Source organism: Pristiophorus japonicus, chromosome 10 (assembly GCF_044704955.1).
Source record: "Pristiophorus japonicus isolate sPriJap1 chromosome 10, sPriJap1.hap1, whole genome shotgun sequence".
NCBI lineage: Eukaryota > Metazoa > Chordata > Chondrichthyes > Pristiophoridae > Pristiophorus > Pristiophorus japonicus.
The window spans coordinates 222,138,125-222,165,933 of NC_091986.1; the positions used below are offsets into that span (position 1 = coordinate 222,138,125).

Sequence of the window (27,809 nt, forward strand, 5' to 3'; positions counted from 1 at the left end):
ATGCAGTCCATCAGGCCCTGGGGATTTATCGGCCTTCAATACCATCAATTTCCCCAACATCATTTCCCGACTAATAAGGATTTTCCTCAGTTCCTCCTTCTTACTAGATTCTCTGACCCCTTTTATATCCGGAAGGTTGTTTGTGTCCTCCTTAGTGAATACCGAACCAAAGTACTTGTTCAATTGGTCTGCCATTTCTTTGTTCCCAGTTATGACTTCCCCGGATTCTGACTGTAGGGGACCTACGTTAGTCTTTACTAACCTTTTTCTATTTACATAGCTTTAGAAACTTTTGCAGTCCGTCTTAATGTTCCCTGCAAGCTTCTTCTCGTACTCTATTTTCCCTGCCCTAATCAAACCCTTTGTCCTCCACTGCTGAGTTCTAAATTTCTCCCAGTCTCCGGGTTCGCTGCTATTTCTGGCCAGTTTGTATGCCACTTCCTTGGCTTTAATACTATCCCTGATTTCCCTTGATAGCCACGGTTGAGCCACCTTCCCTTTTTTATTTTTACGCCAGACAGGAATGTACAATTGTTGTAGTTCATCCATGCGGTCTCTAAATGTCTGCCATTGCCCATCCACAGTCAACCCCTTAAGTATCATTCGCCAATCTATCCTAGCTAATTCACGCCTCATACCTTCAAAGTTACCCTTCTTTAAGTTCTGGACCATGGTCTCTGAATTAACTGTTTCATTCCCCATCCCAATGTAGAATTCCACCATATTATGGTCACTCTTCCCCAAGGGGCCTCGCACAATGAGATTGCTAATTAATCCTCTCTCATTACACAACACCCAGTCTAAAATGGCCTCCCCCGTAGTTGGTTCCTCGACATATTGGTCTAGAAAACCATCCCTTATGCACTCCAGGAAATCCTCCTCCACCGTATTGCTTCCAGTTTGGTTAGCCCAATCTATGTGCATATTAAAGTCACCCATTATAACTGCTGCACCTTTATTGCATGCACCCCTAATTTCCTGTTTGATGCCCTCCCCAACATCACTACTACTGTTTGGAGGTCTGTACACAACTCCCACTAGCGTTTTCTGCCCTTTGGTATTCCGCAGCTCCACCCATACCGATTCCACATCATCCAGGCTAATGTCCCTCCTTACTATTGCATTAATTTCCTCTTTAACCAGCAACGCCACCCCACCTCCTTTTCCTTTCTGTCTATCCTTCCTAAATGTTGAATACCCCTGGATGTTGAGTTCCCAGCCTTGGTCACCCTGGAGCCATGTCTCCGTGATGCCAATTACATCATATCCGTTAACTGCTATCTGCGCAGTTAATTCATCCACCTTATTCCGAATACTCCTCGCATTGAGGCACAGAGCCTTCAGGCTTGCCTTTTTAACACACTTAGACCCTTTAGAATTTTGCTGCAAAGTGGCCCTTTTTGTTCTTTGCCTTGGGTTTCTCTGCCCTCCACTTTTACTCATCTCCTTTCTGTCTTTTGCTTCTGTCTCCAATTTGTTTCCCTCTGTCTCCCTGCATTGGTTCCCATCTCCCTGCCATATTAGTTTAACTCCTCCCCAACAGCACGAGCAAACACTCCCCCTAGGACATTGGTTCCGGTCCTGCCCAGGTGCAGACCGTCCGGTTTGTACTGGTCCCACCTCCCCCAGAACCGGTTCCAATGTCCCAGGAATTTGAATCCCTCCCTGCTGCACCACTGCTCAAGCCATGTATTCATCTGCGCTATCCTGCGATTCCTACTCTGACTATCACGTGGCACTGGTAGCAATCCTGAGATTACTACTTTTGAGGTCCTACTTTTTAATTTAGCTCCTAGCTCCCTAAATTTGTCTCGTAGGACCTCATCCCGTTTTTTACCGATATCGTTGGTGCACTGGATTCTCCTGCTCTCTGTCCTTACATTAAAAATCTTGTCTCAGCGTCCCCGTGTTCCAGACCCCGCAATCACCGGGACCGCTCATCATCATAGGCAGCCCCTCGGAATCGAGGAAGGCTTGCTTCCACTCTTATCGTGAGTCCTTAGGTGGCTGAACAGTCCAATACGGGAGCCACAGTTTCTGTCACAGGTGGGACAGACAGTGGTTGAGGGAAAGGGAGGGTGTGCCGATGTGCAGCGACCACCCTACGTTAAAAGGACTCACGCACAGGCATCTTCCATTCCGGGACCACTCCGGGACCACTCCGGGAGCACTCCGGGACCACTCCGGGAGCACTCCGGGAGCACTCCGGGAGCACTCAGGGACAACTCCGGGACCACTCCGGGACCACTCCGGGAGCACTCCGGGAGCACTCCGGGAGCACTCAGGGACAACTCCGGGACCACTCCGGGACCACTCCGGGACAACTCTGGGAGCACTCCGGGACCACTCCGGGACCACTCCGGGAGCACTCCGGGAGCACTCCGGGAGCACTCCGGGACCACTCCGGGACCACTCCGGGACCACTCCGGTACAACTCTGGGACCGCTGGCAGTGTGCGACACTGGAAAGCGAGTGTAACGTCGCTGCCGGGTTTTATTCCCGTTCAAGTCGTTCCTTGATCTGATTTTACATTACTTGTTTTCCCGTGAATGTTGTCTCGTCGGAGCTCACTCCTCATTTCTTTATCTTGGTCTGCTCTCTGCTTATAAATGCTCAAAATGATCATCCTCCTCCAGCCCCTTCTCCCCTGATCAATCCTTATTCACGTCATTCTTTATCTGTCTTTCCCTTCCCTCTGTTTCCACCGATGCCAATCGCTCTTTTATTTTGAGCCATTTTTGATGTTGCGGTGGAGAGGTGCCGAGCAGAAGCAGGTGGGAGACGGGGCTCATTCACTGAGTCCCGACTCTCCCACACACACTCCCCCAGTGAGTGCGGCTCCCGGAGGGGGTGTGGGATCTGGGCTCAGTCCCCGCTGTCCCCTACCACTGCAGGAATTCTGCTCTAACCCTTTCACTCTTGGTCCTAGGTGTGGAACGACGCTGCCTCCCAGATATTCTACTCCCTGGGGATCGGTTTTGGAGGCTTGCTTTCAATGGCATCTTACAACAAGTTCGACAACAACGTTGTCAGGTATTAAAGGCATAGAGAGAGGAAGGTACAGCACGGGGTTAGATACAGAGTATAGCTCCCTCTACACTGTCCCATCAAACACTCCCAGGGCAGGTACAGCACGGGGTTAGATACAGAGTAAAGCTCCCTCTACACTGTCCCATCAAACACTCCCAGGGCAGGTACAACACGGGGTTAGATACAGAGTAAAGCTCCCTCTACACTGTCCCATCAAACACTCCCAGGGCAGGTACAGCACGGGGTTGACACAGAGTAAAGCTCCCTCTACACTGTCCCATCAAACACTCCCAGGGCAGGTACAGCACGGGGTTAGATACAGAGTAAAGCTCCCTGAACACTGTCCCATCAAACACTCCCAGGACAGGTACAGCACGGGGTTAGATACAGAGTAAAGCTCGCATACAGGTACAGCACTGGGTTAGATACAGAGTAAAGCTCCCTCTACACTGTCCCATCAAACACTCCCAGGGCAGGTACAGGGGGTTAGATACAGAGTAAAGCTCTCTCTACACTGTCCCATCAAACACTCCCAGGGCAGGTACAGGGGGTTAGATACAGAGTAAACATCCCTCTACACTGTCCCATCAAACACTCCCAGGGCAGGTACAGGGGATTAGATACACAGTAAAGCTCCCTCAACACTGTCCCATCAAACACTCCCAGGGCAGGTACAGCACGTGGTTAGATACAGAGTAAAGCTCCCTCTACACTGTCCCATCAAACACTCCAGGCCAGGTACAGCACAGGTTAGATACAGAGTAAAGCTCCCTCTACACTGTCCCATCAAACACTCCCGGGGCAGGTACAGCACGGGGTTAGATACAGAGTAAAGCTCCCTCTACACTGTCCCATCAAACACTCCCAGGACAGGTACAGCATGGGGTTAGATACAGAGTAAAGCTCCCTCTACACTGTCCCATCAAACACACCCAGGGCAGGTACAGCACGGGGTTAGATACAGAGTAAAGCTCCCTCTACACTGTCCCATCAAATACTCCCATGGCAGGTACAGCACGGGGTTAGATACAGACTAAAGCTCCCTCTACACTGCCCCATCAAACACTCCCAGGGCAGGTCCAGCACGTGTTTAGATACAGAGTAAAGCTCCCTCTACACTGTCCCATCAAACACTCCCAGGGCAGCTACATCACGGTGTTAGATACAGAGTAAAGCTCCCTCTACACTGTCCCATCAAACACTCCCAGGGCAGGTACAGCACGGGTGAGATCCAGAGTAAAGCTCCCTCTACACTGTCCCATCAAACACTCCCAGGGCAGGCACAGCACGGGGTTAGATACAGAGTAAAGCTCCCTCTACACTGTCCCATCAAACACTCCCAGGGCAGGTACAGCACGGGGTTAGATACAGAGTAAAGCTCCCTCTACACTGTCCCATCAAACACTACCAGGGCAGGTACAGCACGGGGTTAGATACAGAGTAAAGCTCCCTCTACACTGTCCCATCAAACACTCCCAGGGCAGGTACAGCACGGGGTTAGATACAGAGTAAAGCTCCCTCTACACTGTCCAATCAAACACTCCCAGGGTTGGTACAGCACGGGTTAGATACAGACTAAAGCTCCCTCTACACTGTCCCATCAAACACTCCCAGGGCAGGTACAGGGGGTTAGATACAGAGTAAACCTCCCTCTACACTGTCCCATCATACACTCCCAGGGCAGGTACAGCACGGGGTTAGATACAGAGTAAAGCTCCCTCTACACTGTCCCATCAAACACTCCCAGGGCAGGTACAGGGGATTAGATACACAGTAAAGCTCCCTCTACACTGTCCCATCAAACACTCCCAGGGTAGGTACAGCACGGGGTTAGATACAGAGTAAAGCTCCCTCTACACTGTCCCATCAAACACTCCCAGGACAGGTACAGCATGGGTTAGATACAGAGTAAAGCTCTCTCTACACTGTCCCATCAAACACTCCCAGGGCAGGTACAGGGGGTTAGATACAGAGTAAACATCCCTCTACACTGTCCCATCAAACACTCCCAGGGCAGGTACAGGTGGTTAGATACAGAGTAAAGCTCCCTCTACACTGTCCCATCAAACACTCCCAGGGCAGGTACAAGGGATTAGATACACAGTAAAGCTCCCTCTACACTGTCCCATCAAACACTCCCAGGGCAGCTACATCACGGTGTTAGATACAGAGTAAAGCTCCCTCTACACTGTCCCATCAAACACTCCCAGGGCAGGTACAGCACGGGTGAGATCCAGAGTAAAGCTCCCTCTACACTGTCCCATCAAACACTCCCAGGGCAGGTACAGGGGGTTAGATACAGAGTAAAGCTCCCTCTACACTGTCCCATCAAACACTCCCAGGACAGGTACAGCACGGATTAGATACAAAGTAAAGCTCAGCAGTTATAATGGGTGACTTTAATATGCACATAGATTGGGCTAACCAAACTGGAAGCAATACGGTGGAGGAGGATTTCCTGGAGTGCATAAGGGATGGTTTTTTGGACCAATATGTCGAGGAACCAACTAGGGGGGAGGCTATCTTAGACTGGATGTTATGTAATGAGAGAGGATTAATTAGCAATCTCGTTGTGCGAGGCCCTTGGGGAAGAGTGACCATAATATGGTGGAATTCTGCATTAGGATGGAGAATGAAACAGTTAATTCAGAGACCATGGTCCAGAACTTAAAGAAGGGTAACTTTGAAGGTATGAGGCGTGAATTGGCTAGGATAGATTGGCGAATGATACTTAAGGGGTTGACTGTGGATGGGCAATGGCAGACATTTAGAGACCGCATGGATGAACTACAACAATTGTACATTCCTGTCTGGCATAAAAATAAAAAAGGGAAGATGGCTCAACTGTGGCTATCAAGGGAAATCAGGGATAGCATTAAAGCCAAGGAAGTGGCATACAAATTGGCCAGAAATAGCAGCGAACCTGGGGACAGGGAGAGATTTAGAACTCAGCAGAGGAGGACAAAGGGTTTGATTATGGCAGGGAAAATGGAGTATGAGAAGAAGCTTGCAGGGAACATTAAGACGGATTGCAAAACTTTCTATAGATATGTAAAGAGAAAAAGGTTAGTAAAGACAAACGTAGGTCCCCTGCAGTCAGAATCAGGGGAAGTCATAACGGGGAACAAAGAAATGGCAGACCAATTGAACAAGTACTTTGGTTCGGTATTCACAAAGGAGGACACAAACAACCTTCCGGATATAAAAGGGGTCGGGGGGTCTAGTAAGGAGGAGGAACTGAGGGAAATCCTTATTAGCCGGGAAATTGTGTTGGGGAAATTGATGGGATTGAAGGCCGATAAATCCCCAGGGCCTGATGGACTGCATCCCAGAGTACTTAAGGAGGTGGCCTTGGAAATAGTGGATGCATTGACAGTCATTTTCCAACATTCCATTGACTCTGGATCAGTTCCTATAGAGTGGAGGGTAGCCAATGTAACCCCACTTTTTAAAAAAGGAGGGAGAGAGAAAACAGGGAATTATAGACCGGTCAGCCTGACCTCAGTAGTGGGTAAAATGATGGAATCAATTATTAAGGATGTCATTTGGAAAGCGGTGACATGATAGGTCCAAGTCAGCATGGATTTGTGAAAGGGAAATCATGCTTGACAAATCTTCTGGAATTTTTTGAGGATGTTTCCAGTAGAGTGGACAAGGGAGAACCAGTTGATGTGGTATATTTGGACTTTCAGAAGGCGTTCGACAAGGTCCCACACAAGAGATTAATGTGCAAAGTTAAAGCACATGGGATTGGGGGTAGTGTGCTGACATGGATTGAGAACTGGTTGTCAGACAGGAAGCAAAGAGTAGGAGGAAGGATATAGTTGCCTTGGAGGAAGTGCAACAAAGGTTCACCAGATTGATCCCTGGGATGAGAGGGTTGTCCTATGAGGAGAGATTGTGTAGATTGGACCGATACTCTGGAGGTTCGAAGAATGAGAGGAAATCTCATTGAAACATACACAATTCTTACAGGGATTGACAGGGTAGATGCAGGGAGGGTGTTTCCCCTGGGCTGGGGAGTCTAGAACCAAGGGTCACAGTCTCAGGATAAGGGGTTGGCCGTTTAGAAACATAGAAACATAGACAATAGGTGCAGGAGCAGGCCATTCGGCCCTTCGAGCCTGCACCGCCATTCAATGAGTTCATGGCTGAACGTGCAACTTCAGTACCCCATTCCTGCTTTCTCACCATACTCCTTGATCCCCCTAGTAGTAAGGACTTCATCTAACTCCTTTTTGAATATATTTAGTGAATTGGCCTCAACAACTTTCTGTGGTAGAGAATTCCACAGGTTCACCACTCTCTGGGTGAAGAAATTTCTCCTCATCTCGGTCCTAAATGGCTTACCCCTTATCCTTAGACTGTGACCCCTGGTTCTGGACTTCCCCAACATTGGGAACATTCTTCCTGCATCTAACCTGTCTAAACCCGTCAGAATTTTAAACGTTTCTATGAGATCCCCTCTCATTCTTTTGAACTCCAGTGAATACAAGCCCAGTTGATCCAGTCTTTCTTGATAGGTCAGTCCCGCCATCCCGGGAATCAGTCTGGTGAACCTTCGCTGCACTCCCTCAATAGCAAGAATGTCCTTCCTCAAGTTAGGAGACCAAAACTGTACACCATACTCCAGGTGTGGCCTCACCAAGGCCCTGTACAACTGTAGCAACACCTCCCTGCCCCTGTACTCTAATCCCCTCGCTATGAAGGCCAACATGCCATTTGCTTTCTTAACCGCCTGCTGTACCTGCATGCTAACCTTCAATGACTGATGTACCATGACACCCAGGTCTCGTTACACTGAGATGAGAAGGAATTTCTTCACTCAGAGGACGGTGAATCTTTGGAATTCTCTGCCCCACAGGGCTGTGGAGGCTCAGTCGTTGAGTATATTCAAGGCTGAGATCGATAGATTTTTGGACTCTCGGGGAATCGAGGGATATGGGGATCGGGCGGGAAAGTGGAGTTGAGGTCAATGATCAGCCATGATCTCATTGAATGGCGGAGCAGGTTCGAAGGGCCGAATGGCCGACTCCTGCTCCTAACTTTTAGGTTCTTATGTTTAAAATCCAAGGTGACAATCCAGTGCAGTACTGAGGGAGTGCCGCACTGTCGGAGATGCCGTCTTTCAGATAATATGTTAAACCGAGGCCCGTCTGCCCTCTCAGTTGGACATAAAAGATCCCACGGCCACTATTGGAAGAAGAGCAGGGGAGTTATCCCCGGTGTCCTGGGGCCAATATCGATCATTCAACCACCATCACTAAAAACAGATTATCTGGGTCATTGTCACATTGCTGTTTGTGGGAGCTTGCTGTGCGCAAATTGGCTGCCGCGCTTCCTATATTACAACAGTGGCTACTCTCCAAAAGTACTTCATTGGCTGTAAAGCTCTTTGGGATGAGCTGAGATGGTGAAAGGTGCTATAGAAATGCAGGTCTTTCATGCTGTTCCTGAGAGTGACTGCGATTCGGAGGCCAGGCGGTGAGGGAGCGGGCGAGAGGGAGGTGGGGGTGCAGGCGGATCTTGCGCTGCCCGTTCACCGTAACCATCGGTAACCGAGGCTCTCTCTCCCAGGGACACGCTGATCATCGTGACGGGCAACTGCGTGACCAGCTTCTTCGCGGGGTTTGCCATCTTCTCCATCCTGGGTCACATGGCGTGGAAGAAAGGCGTGGCGGTGGAAGATGTGGCAGACTCTGGTGAGGACATCGGTCAACCGTCATCCCCGCGGTCTCTCGCGGCACCTGCCGTGCCGTGCACTGACAGCCTTCGTCACACTGGCTTTCCATTTAAACACTCTGCAGGATGAGCGCTTCCAGAGCCCATCACCCACGCCCATGGCAGGTCCTCATCATCATAGGCGGTCCCTCGTATCGAGGATGACTTGCCTCCACGCCAAAAGGGATGAGTTCACAGGTGTTTCAATGAAGGACCTAATATTCCGGATCCTGAACTACATCCTGAAGGGTGGAAGATGCCTGTGGGTGGATTGTTTTAACGTGGGGTGACCGTTGCACACCAGCCACCACACGGGCTTGACCGAGCGAGGTCTTGGTCCAGTGGCAAGGGTTAACCAGGACGACTGGAGACCAGCTCTGCTGCACGGACCCAGTGCGCCCACATATCGCAGTGTGGGCTGGGCCCGTGCTGCCCCTTGGGCCCCTGGCCCCAAACTCTCGCCTCTCCTGGGCCCCGATCACGTCCCTCTACAATCTCTCGCCGCTCCTTCGCCCCGACCTCGCCGCTCCTGCTGTACCTGCCCACGCTCCAATCACCGACCTGGACCTTGCTGATGTTCCTCTTCGCTGCCGTCGCCCTCCTGCACCAGCTCACTCTGTACCTTGCCGTGGTACACTGCCCACGGTCACCGCTCACCGCTCCTTGTATGGTCCCGACCTGCCACTGATGGTCTCTCACCAAGAATAACTTTCTCCCCGCTCGATCTGTGGAAGCTCTGTGAATCGGAAGGTTCTCTCTGGTTAGTGCTCTCACGATCATGGACTGGTTCACCTGCTGTTGTTCCTCTGTCTACAATCCCTGTTTACTTCCAGCTATGGACCTTCCTCAATCTCTCCTCCATCAGCGGGAGATATTGTCCAACTGATGTACTCCCAGGGCAGGTACAGCACGGGGTTAGATACAGAGTAAAGCTCCCTCTACACTGTCCCATCACACACTCCCAGGGCAGGTACAGGGGGTTAGATACAGAGTAAAGCTCCCTCTACACTGTCCCATCAAACACTCCCAGGGCAGGTACAGCACGGGGTTAGATACAGAGTAAAGCTCGCTCTACACTGTCCCATCAAACACTTCCAGGGCAGGTACAGGGGGTTAGATACAGAGTAAAGCTCCCTCTACACTGTCCCATCAAACACTCCCAGGACAGGTACAGCACGGGGTTAGATACAGAGTAAAGCTCCCTCTACACTGTCCCATCAAACACTCCCAGGGCATGTACAGGGGGTTAGATACAGAGTAAAGCTCCCTCTACACTGTCTCATCAAACACTCCCAGGGCAGGTACAGGGGGTTAGATACAGAGTAAAGCTCCCTCTACACTGTCCCATCAAACACTCCCAGGGCAGGTACAGGGGGTTAGATACAGAGTAAAGCTCCCTCTACACTGTCCCATCAAACACTCCCAGGGCATGTACAGGGGGTTAGATACAGAGTAAAGCTCCCTCTACACTGTCTCATCAAACACTCCCAGGGCAGGTACAGGGGGTTAGAGACAGAGTAAAGCTCCCTCTACACTGTCCCATCAAACACTCCCAGGGCTGGTACAGCATGGGGTTAGATACAGAGTAAAGCTCCCTCTACACTGTCCCATCAAACACTCCCAGGGCATGTACAGGGGGTTAGATACAGAGTAAAGCTCCCTCTACACTGTCCCATCAAACACTCCCAGGGCAGGTACAGGGGGTTAGATACAGAGTAAAGCTCCCTCTACACTGTCCCATCAAACACTCCCAGGGCAGGTACAGGGGGTTAGATACAGAGTAAAGCTCCCTCTACACTGTCCCATCAAACACTCCCAGGGCAGGTACAGTGTTAGATACAGAGTAAAGCTCCCTCTACACTGTCCCATCAAACACTCCCAGGACAGGTACAGCACGGGTTAGATACAGAGTAAAGCTCCCTCTACACTGTCCCATCAAACACTCCCAGGGCAGGTACAGCACGGGTTAGATACAGAGTAAAGCTCCCTCTACACTGTCCCATCAAACACTCCCAGGGCAGGTACAGGGGTTTAGATACAGAGTAAAGCTCCCTCTACACTGTCCCATCAAACACTCCCAGGGCAGGTACAGGACGGGGTTAGATATGAGGGATTACTGCTCCAGTAACACAACCCTCTGAACCAGCAGCCCCATGAGTACCAAAGCAGATTGTGTGCCCGGACCACCATTTAACTGACCCCAGCACTGACCGTCTGAACCTGCTGGCTGGAGCCCTCCTCTCCTCTCCCTCGCTCTGGGCTGGATTGGAGATACAGGGCAGAGTCTGAGCTGCTCCACCTCTCAGGCTCTGTGAATAATGGTCCTTACGTTGAAACTCGTCGTTATCGCAATGACTCAGGCATTGCCTTGAGCTCCGTCTCTCTATCTGTTGGTGTGTGGTGAGAATGTGGGGCTGGCTGCCACAGGGAGGGGTTGAGGCGAATAGTATCGATGCATTTCAGGGGAAGCTGGACAGACACACGAGGGAGACAGGAGTAGAAGGAGATGTTGATGGGGTGCGATGACGGGGTGGGGGTTGGGGAGGATGGGGTAGGCGGGTGTGGCCTGTTCCCGATCTGTGTGTGTGGACGCTCTGTAACCGGATGTTTCTTCGCTCTAGGTCCAGGGCTGGCGTTCGTTGCTTACCCAGAAGCCCTTGCTCTGCTGCCCGGTTCCTTCATTTGGTCGATACTCTTTTTCCTGATGCTCTTCACTCTGGGGATCGATACGCTGGTAACTATGGCACCACCAAGGGGGAGACCCTGCTCTCACTGAGAACATTGAGGTGCAGCCTGCTTGCCCAATCAAGTCGCTGCTTCTGCAATTCAGGAGCCATGGTAATGGATGGGATGGCCTAGGGAGCCATTACCTTGGATGGGATGGCTCAGGGAACCATGGCGATGGATGGGATGGCCCAGGAAACCATGGTGATGGATGGGATGGCCCAGGGAGCCATGGCATTGGATGGGATGACCCAGGGAACCATGGCTATGGATGGGATGGCCCAGGGAGCCATGGCGATGGATGGGCTAGCCCAGGGAGCCATGGTGATGGATGGGATGGTCCAGGGAGCCATGGCGATGGATGGGATGGCCCAGGGAGCCATAGCGATAGATGAGATGGCCCAGGGAGCCATGGTGATGGATGGGATGGCCCAGGGAGCCTTGGTGATGGATGGGATGGCCCAGGGAGCCATGGTGATGGATGGGATGACCCAGGGAGCCAAAGCGATAGATGGGATGGCCCAGGGAGCCATGACGATGAATGGGATGGCCCAGGGAGCCATGGTGATGGATGGGATGGTCCAGGGAGCCATGGCGATGGATGGGATGGCTCAGGGAGCCATGATGATGGATGGGACGGTCCAGGGAGCCATGGAGATTGTCCCTCACCAATCCAATCATTCTACTTACCAGCGACGAGACAGTGATTGCTAGCAAGCCCTTCAGGTGTTGGGTGGGGGATAATGGGTCAATGGGTTATGACCCAGTGTCTTCACACCCTGTACTTCCCACCTGGGGTCACGGGATGGAGATGAGGCGCAAGAACTCTGGCTGGTTTTCCTTCCTCTCTAACCCAGCGGGCGCTGTCTGTTGACAGGGTATTTCTTGAAGTCTTTGGTTCATCATGGTTCAGGGGACACTGATGGGTCACACCAAGGGTTTGCCCAAAGAGCTGTAAAAATCAGCACAAGATCACATTCTGACCCGGCACATTGAACTCAAAGGCTTGATAACAATAAAAACAGAGAATGCGGGAAATCTCAGCGGGTCAGGCAGTGTCTGTGGAGAGGGAGCAGAGTTAACGTTTCAGGTCGATGACCCTTCGTCAGAACTGGAGAGTGATCGGAAAGAACGGATTCTTAACCTGCACTGAAAGTGGGGGGGGGGGGGGGGAGGGAAGAGTACAAAAGGGGAAGGTTTGTGATAGGGTGGAAGACAGGAGAGATTAGAGACAAAAGGGATGATGGGCCGAATTCAAATGGTAATGGCCAGAATTAGAAAATCATTAGTCGCGATCGGGTGTGAATGGTGGGATAATGACCCGCTGCCTTTAGTGACAGAGAGAGAGAGAAAAGAAACAGGCTCTGGGGGGGGGGAGAGCGGGGGGTGGGGAGGGGAGGGGAATGGGGGGGAGGGGGGCCAAAGATTGGCAGTGGTTATGCTCTGAAAGAGTTGAACACTTGGTAAGACGTTGTGTGAAGCTGTGTGTTGACCTCGTGGGGCGAGGCAGGGCTGAGAACCCCTCACCCTCAACCGCACCCAGGAAATTCACCTCCACCGGCTTACAGTCAGCCTCCATCGGATGGGGACAGGAGGAGGACATTCGGCCCCTGTAGCTTGTCCCACCATTCTGTCATGGCTGATCTGTATCTCAACTCCATCTGCCCGCCTTGGCCCCATATCCCCCCGATACCCTGACCCAACCAACATCTCTCAATTTCAGTCTGGAAAGCTCCAATTCACCCCCAGTCTCCACAGCGTTTGGGGGGAGAGAGTTCCAGATTCCCAGCACCCTTTGTGTGAAGAAGTGCTCGCTGACATCACCCTGAACGGCCGGGCTCTAATTTTAAGGCCTTCCCCTTGTCCTGGACTCCCCCCACCAGAGGGAACAGTTTCTCTCGATCCACCCGATCAAATCTTTTACACCTCTTTTACGTCCACCTGAGAGAGCAGAAGGGGCCTCGGTTTAACGTCTCATCCGAAAGACAGCACCTCCAACAGTGCGGCGCTCCCTCAGTACTGCCCCTCCGACAGTGCGGCGCTCCCTCAGTACCGCCCCTCCGACAGTGCGGCGCTCCCTCAGTACTGCCCCTCCGACAGTGCGGCTCTCCCTCAGTACTGCCCCTCCGACAGTGCAGCACTCCCTCAGTATTGCCCCTCCGACAGTGCGGCACTCCCTCAGTACTGCACTCGTTTAGATCGCCCCTCAGTCTTCTAAAACCGTGGGAATACAGGCCCAGTCTGTGCAACAGCTACAAAGGATAAAATGGTGTGTTCGCCAGGGGCCCTGCTGATCTGTGAGGGATGACGGCTGACAAACCTTCGCTGCTGTAAGTCAAGAGACAACAAAAATCCAGCTTCAGATTAACTTCAATACCAAAGCAAAACTCTGTGGAGGGTGGAACTCTGAAACAGGAACAGGAGAGGCTGGAATCCTCGGTGGCTCAGGCAGCGTCTGTGGAGAGAGAGAGAGAGAGAGAGGCGGAGGTAATGTTCCCCCCCGTTCCTCTCCCCTGCCACACTGCCGGACCCACCGAGCAACGTTCCCGTGAAGCCTCGCGTCCGAGCATCGGTCTGGATATCTCTCGCCCGCATTTAAACCGGACGAACCCCGCACACGGACATTCGAACGGGCCGTGCAGCCCGTTAAAGGACCCAGGCACCAAACAAACACAATAAGGGCGACCGTTGCTGCCCGATTACTCCCAGATATTTTTTGTTTCAGATTAACCGTTACCGATTCCTCTTCAGCGGGCAGTGCTGGCCTGTGGCCACCAGGCACCAGCAGTACTCCACGTTCAGTCTCTGACTGCAGCACACACGAGTCCTTTCACACCCCGACCTGGCCTCTTGAGATTGGGGCAACCGCTTACATTTTCGGGACCAAAATGGGGGAGGGGTTTTGCAGAGGAGAGACCTGCGGAAACGAGCCCTGTGTGACTCCTTCCCATTGAAAGGTTTCTGTCTGCGGGGAGGCTGCGCTGAGGGAGGGTGAGGGGCCCATCGCGTCTCCGCCTTTCATCATCAGAGTGTTTGACTCGGGCTGTCAGCCAAGACCGAGAGGGCACGGATGCAAAGGGAGATAAGATGCGATGAGATTAGACGAGGTGTTGCTTTTTCCAAGCAAGTGCCAGCTGAGGTTCAGTGGGTGTCACTATCGGCTCTCAGCCACATGTTTGTGAGATCGAGTCCCGCCTCAGAGACGCGAGCACACAAATCCTGGCTGACGCTGCCAGTGCAGTATTGGGGGAGTGCTGCACTATCAGAGGGGCAATACTGAGGGAGCACCGCACTGTCAGAGGGGCAAGACTGAGGGAGCACCGCACTGTCAGAGGGGCAAGACTGAGGGAGCACCGCACTGTCAGAGGGGCAGGACTGAGGGAGTGCCGCACTGTCGGAGTGGCAGGACTGAGGGAGTGCTGCACTATTGGAGGGACAGTACTGAGGGTGTGCTTCACTGTCGGAGGGGCAGTACTGAGGGAGTGCCGCACTGTCGGAGGGGCAGTACTGAGGGAGCGCCGCACTGTCGGAGGGGCAGTACTGAGGGAGCGCCGCACTGTCGGAGGGGCAGTACTGAGGGAGCGCTGCACTGTCGGAGGTGCAGTACTGAGGGAGTGCCGCACTGTCGGAGGGGCAGTACTGAGGGAGCGCCGCACTGTCGGAGGGGCAGTACTGAGGGAGCGCTGCACTGTCGGAGGTGCAGTACTGAGGGAGCGCTGCACTGTCGGAGACGCTGTCTTTTGGATGAGACGTTAAACCGAGATCCCGCCTGCTCTCTCAGGTGGATTTAAAAGTTCCTAAAAGTTACTATGTCAAAGAAGAGCAGGGGAGTTCTCCCCGGTGTCCTGGGGCCAATATTTATCCCTCAATCAACATCACTAAAACAGATTATCCGGTCATTATCACATTGCTGTGTGTGGGAGCTTGCTGTGCGCCAGTTGTGTTTCCCACATTACAACAGTGACTACATTCCAAAAAATACTTCATTGGCTATAAAGCGCTTTGGGACGTTGATGGTTGTGAAAGGCGCTATATAAATTTCTTTAAACAGAATGGCGGATGTTACACCGGATATACGGCACAGAAATGGGCCAGTCGGCCCAACCAGTCCATACCGGTGTTTATGCCCCACTCGAGCCTCCTCCCGTCTTTCCTCATCTAAATCTATCGGCATAACCCTCTATTCCCTTCTCCCCCATGTGTTTATCCAGCTTCCCCTTAAATACATCGATACTATTCACCTCAACCCCTCCCTGTGGCAGCGAGTCCCACATTCTCATCGCTCTCTGGGTAAAGAGGTTTCTCCTGAATTCCCCAGTGGGTTTATTAGTGACTGTCTGATATTGATGGCCCCTAGTTCTGGTCTCCCCCACAAGTGGAAACATCTTCTCTACATCCACTCGAATGAGGTCACCCCTCAGCCTTCGATTTTCAAGAGCAAAGAGGCCCAGCCTGTTCATCCTTTCCTGATATGTATACCCTCGCATTTCTGCTATCATCCTCGTAAACCTTCTCTGCACCCTCTCCTGTGCCTCGATATCTGAATGTGGAATCGATTCCAAGACTAAAAGGCAGTGGATTCTGCGTGTCCCGTCAGCGGGAGCTGGATCAGTACCCGGCTGGGAATGGGATCCGAGGATTATCGGGACAGGGACAGGCTGAAGGACCCATGTCCTCAAATAGACCAGGCTGATCGAGTCTTACACGCCTGGGGGGGGCGGGGGAAAGGATTATTCCTGGAGGCCAGCAGGTTTGAGGGGCGGGGGGGGGGGGGGGGGGAGGGGCGCAGGGGAGGCGGGGGGCGGGGGGGAGGAGGGGGGGGAAGAGGAGGAGGGAGGAGGGGGTTGCGGGATTTGTGGAGGAAGGGGGAGGGGGGAAGGGAGGGGAGGGCTGAGTACGTGAATGATCTGACAGTTTGATCGATTGCCTTTAGGGAATAAGAAATATTCGTAAAGGACAATTCTTTAGATGATTCAATGGATGGGGAGAGTCGGTGGTCGTAGAGGGTGTACACAGACCTGGCCAGGCCCAGTGGGCCTGTGGATGAGCATGGCCATACCCAGCACGATGTAGGTTACAGCGCGTAGGACATTGCGTACGAATGGAATCTCACGGACAGGCTCTGTCTCACTGTGGATAGTGTCTGTGTTTTGTTTTGCAGTTTGGGAATATGGAAGGAATCACCACGGCGTTCCTGGATGAGTTCCCGATGTTGCGGGAAGGGAAGCGGAAGGTGATGTTCCTGGCTGCGCTCTGCTTCGTGTTCTACCTCCTGGGGCTGCTGCTCATCACTGAGGTACATCACCGAGTCAGCCCACAACATGGGGGCAGTCCCATCATCACCGAGTCAGCCCACAACATGGGGGCAGTCTCATTGTCGCAACTAGGGGGAATATAGAGCTTAAACCCAACATCGCAACCAGTAGGAATAAGAACATGGGAATTAGGAGCACGACTCCGCCATTCAATATGATCATGGCTGATCATCAACCTCAACTCCACTTTCCCGCCCAATCTCTATATCCCTCGATTTAATAGAAACATAGAAAATAGGTGCAGGAGTAGGCCATTCGGCCCTTCGAGCCTGCACCACCATTCAATATGATCATGGCTGATCATTCCCTCAGTACCCCTTTCCTGCTTTCCATACCCCTTGATCCCTTTAGCTGTAAGGGCCATATCTAACTCCCTCTTGAATATATCCAATGAATTGACCTCAACAACTCTCTGCGGCAGGGAATTCCACAGGTTAACAACTCTCTGAGTGAAGAAGTTTCTCCTCATCTCAGTCCTAAATGGCTTACCCCTTATCCTTAGACTGTATCCCCTGGTTCTGGACTTCCCCAACATCGGGAACATACTTCCTGCATCTAACCTGTCCAGTCCCGTCAGAATTTTATATGTTTCTGTGGGATCCACTCTCATTCTTATAAACTCCAGTGAATAAAGGTCCAGTCGATCCAGTCTCTCCTCATATGTCAGTCCAGCCATCCCGGGAATCAGTCTGGTAAACCTTCGCTGCACTCCCTCAATAGCAAGAACATCCTTCCTCAGATTAGGAGACCAAAACTGAACACAATATTCCAGGTGAGGCCTCACCAAGGCCCTGTACAACTGCAGTAAGACCTCCCTGCTCCTATACTCAAATCCCCCAGCTATGAAGGCCAACATACCATTTGCCTTCTTCACCGCCTGCTGTACCTGCATGCCAACGTTCAATGATTGATGTACCATGACACCCAGGTCTCGTTGCACCTCCCCATTTCCAAATCTGTCACCATTCAGATAATAATCTGCCTTCCTGTTTTTGCCACAAAGTGGATAACCTCACATTTATTCACATTATGCTGCATCTGCCATGTATTTGCCCACTCACCTAACCTGTCCAAGTCACCCTGCAGCCTCTTAGCATCCTCCTCTCAGCTCACACTGCCACCCAGCTTAGTGTCATAGAAACATAGAAACATAGAAAATAGGTGCAGGAGCAGGCCATTCAGCCTGCACCGCCATTCAATGAGTTCATGGCTGTACATGAAACTTCAGTTCCCCCTTCCTGCTTTCTCGCCATACCCCTTGATCCCCCGAGTAGTAAGGACTTCATCTAACTCCCTTTTGAATATATTTAGTGAATTGAACCCAACTACTTTCTGTGGTAGAGAATTCCACAGGTTCACCACTCTCTGGGTGAAGAAGTCTCTCCTCATCTCGGTCCTAAATGGCTTACCCCTTATCCTTAGACTGTGACCCCTGGTTCTGGACTTCCCCAACATTGGGAACATTCTTCCTGCATCTAACCTGTCTAAACCCGTCAGAATTTTAAACGTTTCTATGAGGTCCCCTCTCATTCTTCTGAACTCCAGTGAATACAAGCCCAGTTGATCCAGTCTTTCTTGATATGTCAGTCCCGCCATCCCAGGAATCAGTCTGGTGAATCTTCGCTGCACTCCCTCAATAGCAAGAATGTCCTTCCTCAAGTTAGGAGACCAAAACTGTACACAATACTCCAGGTGTGGCCTCACCAAGGCCCTGTACAACTGTAGCAACACCTCCCTGCCCCTGTACTCAAATCCCCTCGCTATGAAGGCCAACATGCCATTTGCTTTCTTAACCGCCTGCTGTACCTGCATGCCAACCTTCAATGACTGATGTACCATGACACCCAGGTCTCGTTGCACCTTCCCTTTTCCTAATCTGTCACCATTCAGATAATAGTCTGTCTCTCTGTTTTTACCACCAAAGTGGATAACCTCACATTTATCCACATTATACTTCATCTGCCATGCATTTGCCCACTCACCTAACCTATCCAAGTCACTCTGCAGCCTAATAGCATTCTCCTCGCAGCTCACACTGCCACCCAACTTAGTGTCATCCGCAAATTTGGAGATACTGCATTTAATCCCCTCGTCTAAATCATTAATGTACAATGTAAACAGCTGGGGCCCCAGCACAGAACCTTGCGGCACCCCACTAGTCACTGCCTGCCATTCTGAAAAGTCCCCATTTACTCCTACTCTCTGCTTCCTGTCTGACAACCAGTTCTCAATCCATGTCAGCACACTACCCCCAATCCCATGTGCTTTAACTTTGCACATTAATCTCTTGTGTGGGACCTTGTCGAAAGCCTTCTGAAAGTCCAAATATACCACATCAACTGGTTCTCCTTTGTCCACTTTACTGGAAACATCCTCAAAAAATTCCAGAAGATTTGTCAAGCATGATTTCCCTTTCACAAATCCATGCTGACTTGGACCTATCATGTTACCATTTTCCAGATGCACTGCTATGACATCCTTAATAATTGATTCCATCATTTTACCCACTACTGAGGTCAGGCTGACCGGTCTATAATTCCCTGTTTTCTCTCTCCCTCCTTTTTTAAAAAGTGGGGTTACATTGGCTACCCTCCACTCCTTAGGAACTGATCCAGAGTCAATGGAATGTTGGAAAATGACTGTCAATGCATCCGCTATTTCCAAGGCCACCTCCTTAAGTACTCTGGGATGCAGTCCATCAGGCCCTGGGGATTTATCGGCCTTCAATCCCATCAATTTCCCCAACACAATTTCCCGACTAATAAAGATTTCCTTCAGTTCCCCCTCCTTACTAGACCCTCTGACCCCTTTTATATCCGAAAGGTTGTTTGTATCCTCCTTAGTGAATACCGAACCAAAGTACTTGTTCAATTGGTCTGCCATTTCTTTGTTCCCCGTTATGACTTCCCCTGATTCTGACTGCAGGGGACCTACGTTTGTCTTTACTGACCTTTTTCTCTTTACATACCTATAGAAACTTTTGCAATCCACCTTAATGTTCCCTGCAAGCTTCTTCTCGTACTCCATTTTCCCTGCCCTAATCAAACCCTTTGTCCTCCTTTGCTGAGTTCTAAATTTCTCCCAGTCCCCAGGTTCGCTGCTATTTCTGGCCAATTTGTATGCCACTTCCTTGGCTTTAATACTATCCCTGATTTCCCTAGATAGCCACGGTTGAGCCACCTTCCCTTTTTTATTTTTACGCCAGACAGGACTCCTCATCTTGGTCCTAAATGGCTTACCCCTTATCCTTAGACTGTGACCCCTGGTTCTGGACTTCGCCAATATTAATAAGAACATAAGAATTAGGAACAGGAGTAGGCCATCTAGCCCCTCGAGCCTGCTCCGCCATTCAACAAGATCATGGCTGATCTGGCCATGGACTCAGCTCCACTTACCCGCCCGCTCCCCGTAACCCTTAATTCCCTTATTGGTTAAAAATCTATCTATCTGTGACTTGAATACATTCAATGAGCTAGCCTCAACTGCTTCCTTGGGCAGAGAATTCCACAGATTCACAACCCTCTGGGAGAAGAAATTCCTTCTCAACTCGGTTTTAAATTGGCTCCCCCGTATTTTGAGGCTGTGCCCCCTAGTTCTAGTCTCCCCAACCAGTGGAAACAACCTCTCTGTCTCTATCCTGTCTATCCCTTTCATTATTTTAAATGTTTCTATAAGACCACCCCTCATCCTTCTGAACTCCAACGAGTAAAGACCCAGTCTACTCAATCTATCATCATAAGGTAACCCCCTCATCTCCGGAATCAGCCTAGTGAATCGTCTCTGTACCCCCTCCAAAGCTAGTATATCCTTCCTTAAGTAGATGACCAAAACTGCACGCAGTACTCCAGGTGCGGCCTCACCAATACCCTGTACAGTTGCAGCAGGACCTCCCTGCTTTTGTACTCCATCCCTCTAGCAATGAAGGCCAACATTCCATTCGCCTTCCTGATTACCTGCTGCACCTGCAAACTAACTTTTTGGGATTCATGCACAAGGACCCCCAGGTCCCTCTGCACCTCAGCATGTTGTAATTTCTCCCCATTCAAATAATATTCCCTTTTACTGTTTTTTTTCCCCAAGGTGGATGACCTCACATTTTCTGACATTGTATCCCATCTGCCAAACCTTAGCCCATTCGCTTAACCTATCTAAATCTCTCTGCAGCCTCTCTGTGTCCTCTACACAACCCGCTTTCCCGCTAATCTTTGTGTCATCTGCAAATTATGCTACACTACACTCTGTCCCCTCTTCCAGGTCATCTCTGTATATTGTAAACAGTTGTGGTCCCAGCACCGATCCCTGTGGCACACCACTAACCACCGATTTCCAACCCGAAAAGGACTCATTTATCCCGACTCTCTGTTTTCTGTTAGCCAGCCAATTCTCGATCCATGCTAATACATTTCCTCTGACTCCACGTACCTTTATCTTCTGCAGTAACCTTTTGTGTGGCACCTTATCGAATACCTTTTGGAAATCTAAATACACCACATCCATCGGTACACCTCTATCCACCATGCTCGTTATATCCTCAAAGAATTCCAGTAAATTAGTTAAACCAGATTTCCCCTTCATGAATCCATGTTGCGTCAGCTTGATTGCACTATTCCTATCTAGATGTCCCGCTATTTCTTCCTTAATGATAGCTTCAAGCATTTTCCCCACTACAGATGTTAAACTAACTGGCCTATAGTTACCTGCCTTTTGTCTGCCCCCTTTTTTAAACAGAGGTGTTACATTAGCTGCTTTCCAATCCGCTGGTACCTCCCCAGAGTCCAGAGACTTTTGGTAGGTTATAACGAATAACTTCCGCCATCTCATTTAATACCCTGGGATACATTTCATCAGGACCAGGGGACTTGTCTACCTTGAGTCCCATTAGCCTGTCCAGCACTACCCCCCGAGTGATAGTGATAGTGATTATCTCAAGGTCCTCCCTTCCCACATTCCTGTGACCAGCAATTTTTGGCATGGTTTTTGTGTCTTCCACTGTGAAGACCGAAGCAAAATAATTGTTTAAGGTCTCAGCCATTTCCACATTTCCCATTATTAAATCCCCCTTCTCATCTTCTAAGGGACCAACATTTACTTTAGTCACTCTTTTCCGTTTTATATATCGGTAAAAGCTTTTACTTATGTTTTTATGTTTTGCGCAAGTTTACTTTCGTAATCTATCTTTCCTTTTTTTATTGCTTTCTTAGTCATTCTTTGCTGTTGTTTAAAATTTTCCCAATCTTCTAGTTTCTCATTAACCTTGGCTACCTTATACGCATTGGTTTTTAATTTGATACTTTTTTTTATTTCTTTGGTTATTTACGGCTGGTTATCCCTTCTCTTACCGCTCTTCTTTTTCACTGGAATATATTTTTGTTGAGCACTATGAAAGAGCTCCTTAAAAGTCCTCCACTGTTCCTCAATTGTGCCACCGTTTAGTCTGTGTTTCCAGTCTACTTTAGCCAACTCTGCCCTCATCCCACTGTAGTCCCCTTTGTTTAAGCATAGTACGCTCGTTTGAGACACTACTTCCTCACCCTCAATCTGTATTACAAATTCAATCATACTGTGATCACTCATTCCGAGAGGATCTTTTACGAGGAGATCGTTTATTATTCCTGTCTCATTACACAGGACCAGATCTAAGATAGCTTGTTCCCTTGTAGGTTCTGTAACATACTGTTCTAAGAATCCCGTATGCATTCTATGAATTCCTCCTCCAGGCTACCCCGTGCGATTTGATTTGACCAATCGATATGTAGGTTAAAATCCCCCATGATTACTGCCGTTCCTTTTTCACATGCCTCCATTATTCCCTTGATTATTGTCCGCCCCACCATGAAGTTATTATTTGGGGGCCTATAAACTACGCCCACCAGTGACTTTTTCCCCTTACTATCTCTAATCTCCACCCACAATGATTCAACATTTTGTTCATTAGAGCCAATATCATCTCTCACAACTGCCCTGTTATCATCCTTTATTAACAGAGCTACCCCACCCCCCTTCCCTTCTTGTCTATCCTTCCAAACTGTCAGATACCCCTGTATGTTTAATTCCCAGTCTTGGCCACCCTGAAACCACGTTTCTGTAATGGCCACCAAATCATAGCCATTTGTAATGATTTGTGCCGTCAACTCATTTACTTTATTTCGAATGCTGCGTGCGTTTAGATAGAGTGTTTTAATACTAATTTTTAAACCTTGATTTTTAGTTTTGACCCCTCCTGCAGCCCCTTTATATTCATACATATTGTCCCTTCCTATCACCTTGTGGTTTACACTTACCCCAGTGCTACTCTGCTCTGTTGCCTCCTGCCTTTTGCATTCTTTCTTGGGGTTCTGTTCATCTGAGCTCTCACCCACTCTAACTAGCTCAGAGCCCTCTCCTGGGTTCCCATCCCCCTGCCAAGCTAGTTTAAAGCCCTCCCAACCATACTATCAAAACCACCCGCGAGAACATTGGTCCCGTCTCTGTTGAGGTGTAACCTGTCCGACTTGTACAGGTCCCCCTACCCCAGAAGCGGTCCCAATTGTTCAGGAAACTAAAGCCCTTCCTCCTACACCAACGGGAGAGTGGAGAGCACTAGTTTCCAAGAGTCCAACAATCTATCGATCTCTGTCTTGAATATACTCAATGACTGAGCCTCCACAGCCCTCTGGGGCAGAGAATTCCAAAGATTCACCACCCTCTGAGTGAAGAAATTCTTCCTCATCGCAGTCCTAAATGGCCGACCCCTTATCCTGAGACTATGTCCCCTGGTTCTAAACTCCCCAGCCCGGGGGAAACTGCCTCCCTGCATCTACCCTGTCAATCCCCCTCAGAATCTTGTTTATTCAATGAGACCATCTCTCATTCTTTAGAAGGTTGTGGGTTCAAGTCCCACTCCAGGGACTTGAGTACAAAAATCAAGGCTGACACTCCCAGTGCAGTACTGAGGGAGTGCTGCACTGTCGGAGGGGCAGTACTGAGGGAGAGCCGCACTGTCGGAGGGGCAGTACTGAGGGAGTGCTGCACTGTCGGAGGGGCAGTACTGAGGGAGAGCCGCACTGTCGGAGGGGCAGTACTGAGGGAGTGCTGCACTGTTGGAGGGGCAGTACTGAGGGAGTGCTGCATTGTCGGAGGGGCAGTACTGAGGGAGCACCGCACTGTCGGAGGGGCAGTACTGAGGGAGTGCTGCACTGTCGGAGGTGCCGTCTTTCGGATGAGACGTTAAACCGAGGCCCCGTCTGCTCTTTCAGGTGGATGTAAAAGATCCCAGGGCACTATGTCGAAGAAGAGCAGGGGAGTTATCCCCGGTGTCCTGGGGCCAATATTTATCCCTCAACCAACATCACTAAAACAGATCTGGGTCATTATCACATTGCTGTGTGTGGGAGCTTGCTGTGCACAAATTGGCTGCTGCGTTTCCCACATTACAACAGTGACTACACTTCAAAAAGTACTTCATTGGCTGTAAAGCGCTTTGGGACATCCGGCGGTTGTGAAAGGCGCTATAGAAATGCTTTCTTTCTTTCTTTAAACTCCAGAGAGTATCGGCCCAATCTACTCAATCTCTCCTCATTGAACAGCTCTCTCACCCCAGGATTACAGGGGTTAAACCCAATATAGGAACCAGTCGGAATGTGGGGTCGATCCTAACATGAAAACCAATGGGACCATGGGCGGGAGTCAATCCGAAATACCGGTCCGTGTAAGATTGTCGGGCAGTCATTGCAACATGGTAACCCACAGAAGTATGGGCTATCCACAAATAACATAACGGAAGATAATGTAGGGGTGCCCGAGATGTTGAAGGCTGGTTCCCCAGGCACAGCCCTGGGTGATCTCCTGGACTAGTTTCGATCGCCTGGATGGATCGGAGAGGAATTTTCCCAGATTTTTCTCTCCCTAAATTGGCCTGGGTGTTTATCTGGTTTTTGCCTCTCCCAGGAGATCACATGTCTCCGGTTGGGGTGGAGTGCAGAATGTTTCAGTATAAGGAGTATCGCAGTTGTGTGGGGCGGACTGGTTGGGCCGGGTGCTCTTTACCTTTCCGCCATTGTTTATAGGTTTATATGTAACCTTCAGGGCTGTTGACCGAGGGCTGTGCGGCTCTTTGTCGGTCGGTGTGGACACGATGGGCCGGAATGGTCTCCTTCTGCGCTGTAAATTTCTATGTTACTATTGGAGGCTGGTTTCCCAAGCACAGCCCTATAGAAACATAGAAAATAGGTGCAGGAGTAGGCCATTCGGCCCTTCGAGCCTGCACCATCATTCAATAAGATCATGGCTGATCATTCACCTCAGTACCCCTTTCCTGCTTTCTCTCCATTACCCCTTGATCCCTTTAGCCGTAAGGGCCATATCTAACTCCCTCTTGAATATATCCAATGAACTGACATCAACAACTCTCTGCGGCAGAGAATTTCACAGGTTAACCACTCTCTGAGTGAAGAAGTTTCTTCTCATCTCGGTCCTAAATGGCCGACCCCTTATCCTTAGACTGTGACCGCTGGTTCTGGTGTGGGTGTGTTTGCCCACAGCTCTGACTCTTGTTCTCCTGCCACAGGGCGGCATCTACTGGTTCACGTTGATCGACGCGTACAGCACCAGCTTCGGACTCATCATCATCACTCTCTTCATGTGCCTGGGGATGGCTTTCTTTTACGGTAAAGACTCACTCGCGGACCGGGAGAGGGGCAATACCTGGCCAGCGGGATTGAAGGGGTTGAGGAAAAATTCAGCCCTCACCCTTCCTCAGCACAGACCTTTATTGTTAGCGTTCTCCGTACCCGTCAATGAAGGATGTTAGAGAGGGGGACCGGGATAATTTGTTGTGATCGGGAACGCGCTGCCTGAAAGGGCGGTGGGAGCAGATTCAATAGTAACTTTCAAAGAATTGGATAAATACTTTGTGGAAAGATTTGCCGGGCTGTGGGGAAAGAGCGGGGGGAGTGGGACTAATTGGATCGCTCTCTCGCAGAGCCGGTACAGGAACGATGGGCCGAATGGCCTCCTCCTGTGCTGTGAGGTTCTGTGATTTAATGCCCCATTTAGACACCCATGGGTGAAATTGCCCATTTTGATAGCCCCATTATCGCCTCCAAACAGGGTGCGGGGCAATTTCGCAGTCCAGTGTCGCTATTGTGCTCCCCCACCCCTGCAGGAGACAATATCACCAACTGCATGTATTTATACAGAGCCTTTAGTGTAGAAAAATATCTCCAGAGACAGAGCGAGAACATTAGCACGAGCCACACACAGAGATATTGGGGCAGGTGACAAGAGCTTGGTCAAAGCGATGGGTTAAGGAGTGTCTTGAAGGAGGAGAGCGAGGTAGAGAGGTGCAGAGGTTTAAGGAGGGAGTTCCAGAGCTTGGGGCCCAGGCAACAGAAGGCACGGCCACCGATGGTGGAACGATTATAATCAGGGATGGTCAGGAGGGCAGAATTAGAGGAGCGCAGATATCTCGGGGAGGGCGGGGGGGGGGGTGTTGTGGGCCTGGAGCAGGTTAGAGATAGGGAGGGACGAGGATGAGAATTTTGAAATCGGGTGTTGCTTAATCGGGAGCCAATGTAGGCCAGTTAGCTCACAGGGTGATGGGTGAGCGGGACTCGGTGCGAGTTAGGACACGGGGCACAGGGGGTGATGGGTGAGCGGGACTCGGTGCGAGTTAGGACACGGGGCAGCGAGCACAGGGGGTGATGGGTGAGCAGGACTCGGTGCGAGTTAGGACACGGGGGCAGCAGCGTTTTGGATGAGCTGAAGGTCAGGCAGGGTGAAGATGGAAGGATGGGGATCATTCCCTGCAGCGTTTACCTTCAGTGGTACCAGTTGAGGGGCATGTCAGCCGTGGCTCAGTGGGCAGCACCCTCGCACCTGGGTAAGAGGGACGTGGGTTCGAGCCCCACTCAACTGACTTGAGCACATAATTCTAGGCTGACACTCCCAGTGCAGTACTGAGGGAGTGCCGCACTGTCGGAGGGGCAGTACTGAGGGAGTGCCGCACTGTCGGAGGGGCAGTACTGAGGGAGTGCCGCACTGTCGGAGGGGCAGTACTGAGGGAGTGCCGCACTGTCGGAGGGGCAGTACTGAGGGAGCCCCACACTGTCGGAGGGGCAGTACTGAGGGAGTACCGCACTGTCGGAGGGGCAGTACTGAGGGAGCCCCACACTGTCGGAGGGGCAGTACTGAGGGAGTGCCGCACTGTCGGAGGGGCAGTACTGAGGGAGCCCCACACTGTCGGAGGGGCAGTACTGAGGGAGCACCGCACTGTCGGAGGGGCAGTACTGAGGGAGCCCCACACTGTCGGAGGGGCAGTACTGAGGGAGTGCCGCACTGTCGGAGGGCAGTACTGAGGGAGCGCCGCACTGTCGGAGGGGCAGTCCTGAGGGAGTGCCGCACTGTCGGAGGGGCAGTACTGAGGGAGCGCCGCACTGTCGGAGGGGCAGTACTGAGGGAGCGCCGCACTGTCGGAGGGACAGTACTGAGGGAGTGCCGCACTGTCGGAGGGGCAGTACTGAGGGAGTGCCGCACTGTTGGAGGTGCAGTACTGAGGGAGTGCCGCACTGTCGGAGGGGCAGTACTGAGGGAGCGCCGCACTGTCGGAGGGGCAGTACTGAGGGAGTGCTGCACTGTCGGAGGGGCAGTACTGAGGGAGCGCCGCACTGTCGGAGGGGCAGTACTAAGGGAGTGCTGCACTGTCGGAGGGGCAGTACTGGGTGGTGGCGAAAGGTGCTATCGAAATGCAAGCCTCACTCTGCTGTCTCTCCCTCAGGTGTGAACCAGTTCTGTAACGACATCATCGACATGCTCCGTCTCTGCCCACCATGGTGCAGCAAACTCTTGCTGTATTTCAAGGCCTGCTGGGCCTTCTTCACACCTCTGCTGCTCCTGGTAAGTCCCGAAACACACTCCCTTTGTAAAAGGAATCCCGAGATGAGGGGGTTGACTGATGAGGAAAGGTTGAGGAGGTTGGGCCTCTACTCATTGGAATTCAGAAGAATGAGACGTGATCTTATCGAAACGTATAAGATGATGAGG

General features: G+C 51.0%; 1 protein-coding gene across 1 annotated transcript in view; it reads left to right on the forward strand.

The window, feature by feature from the left end:
- Nucleotides 1-27,809, forward strand: part of slc6a7 (solute carrier family 6 member 7) — an 86,792-nt gene that overhangs the window by 49,968 nt on the left and 9,015 nt on the right. Inside the window, exons 8-13 of the mRNA XM_070891678.1 lie at nt 2,930-3,033; nt 8,608-8,732; nt 11,373-11,485; nt 16,637-16,771; nt 25,336-25,435; nt 27,544-27,662. Coding sequence (XP_070747779.1) covers nt 2,930-3,033; nt 8,608-8,732; nt 11,373-11,485; nt 16,637-16,771; nt 25,336-25,435; nt 27,544-27,662 — 696 coding nt within the window. The remainder of the gene's footprint in view (nt 1-2,929; nt 3,034-8,607; nt 8,733-11,372; nt 11,486-16,636; nt 16,772-25,335; nt 25,436-27,543; nt 27,663-27,809) is intronic.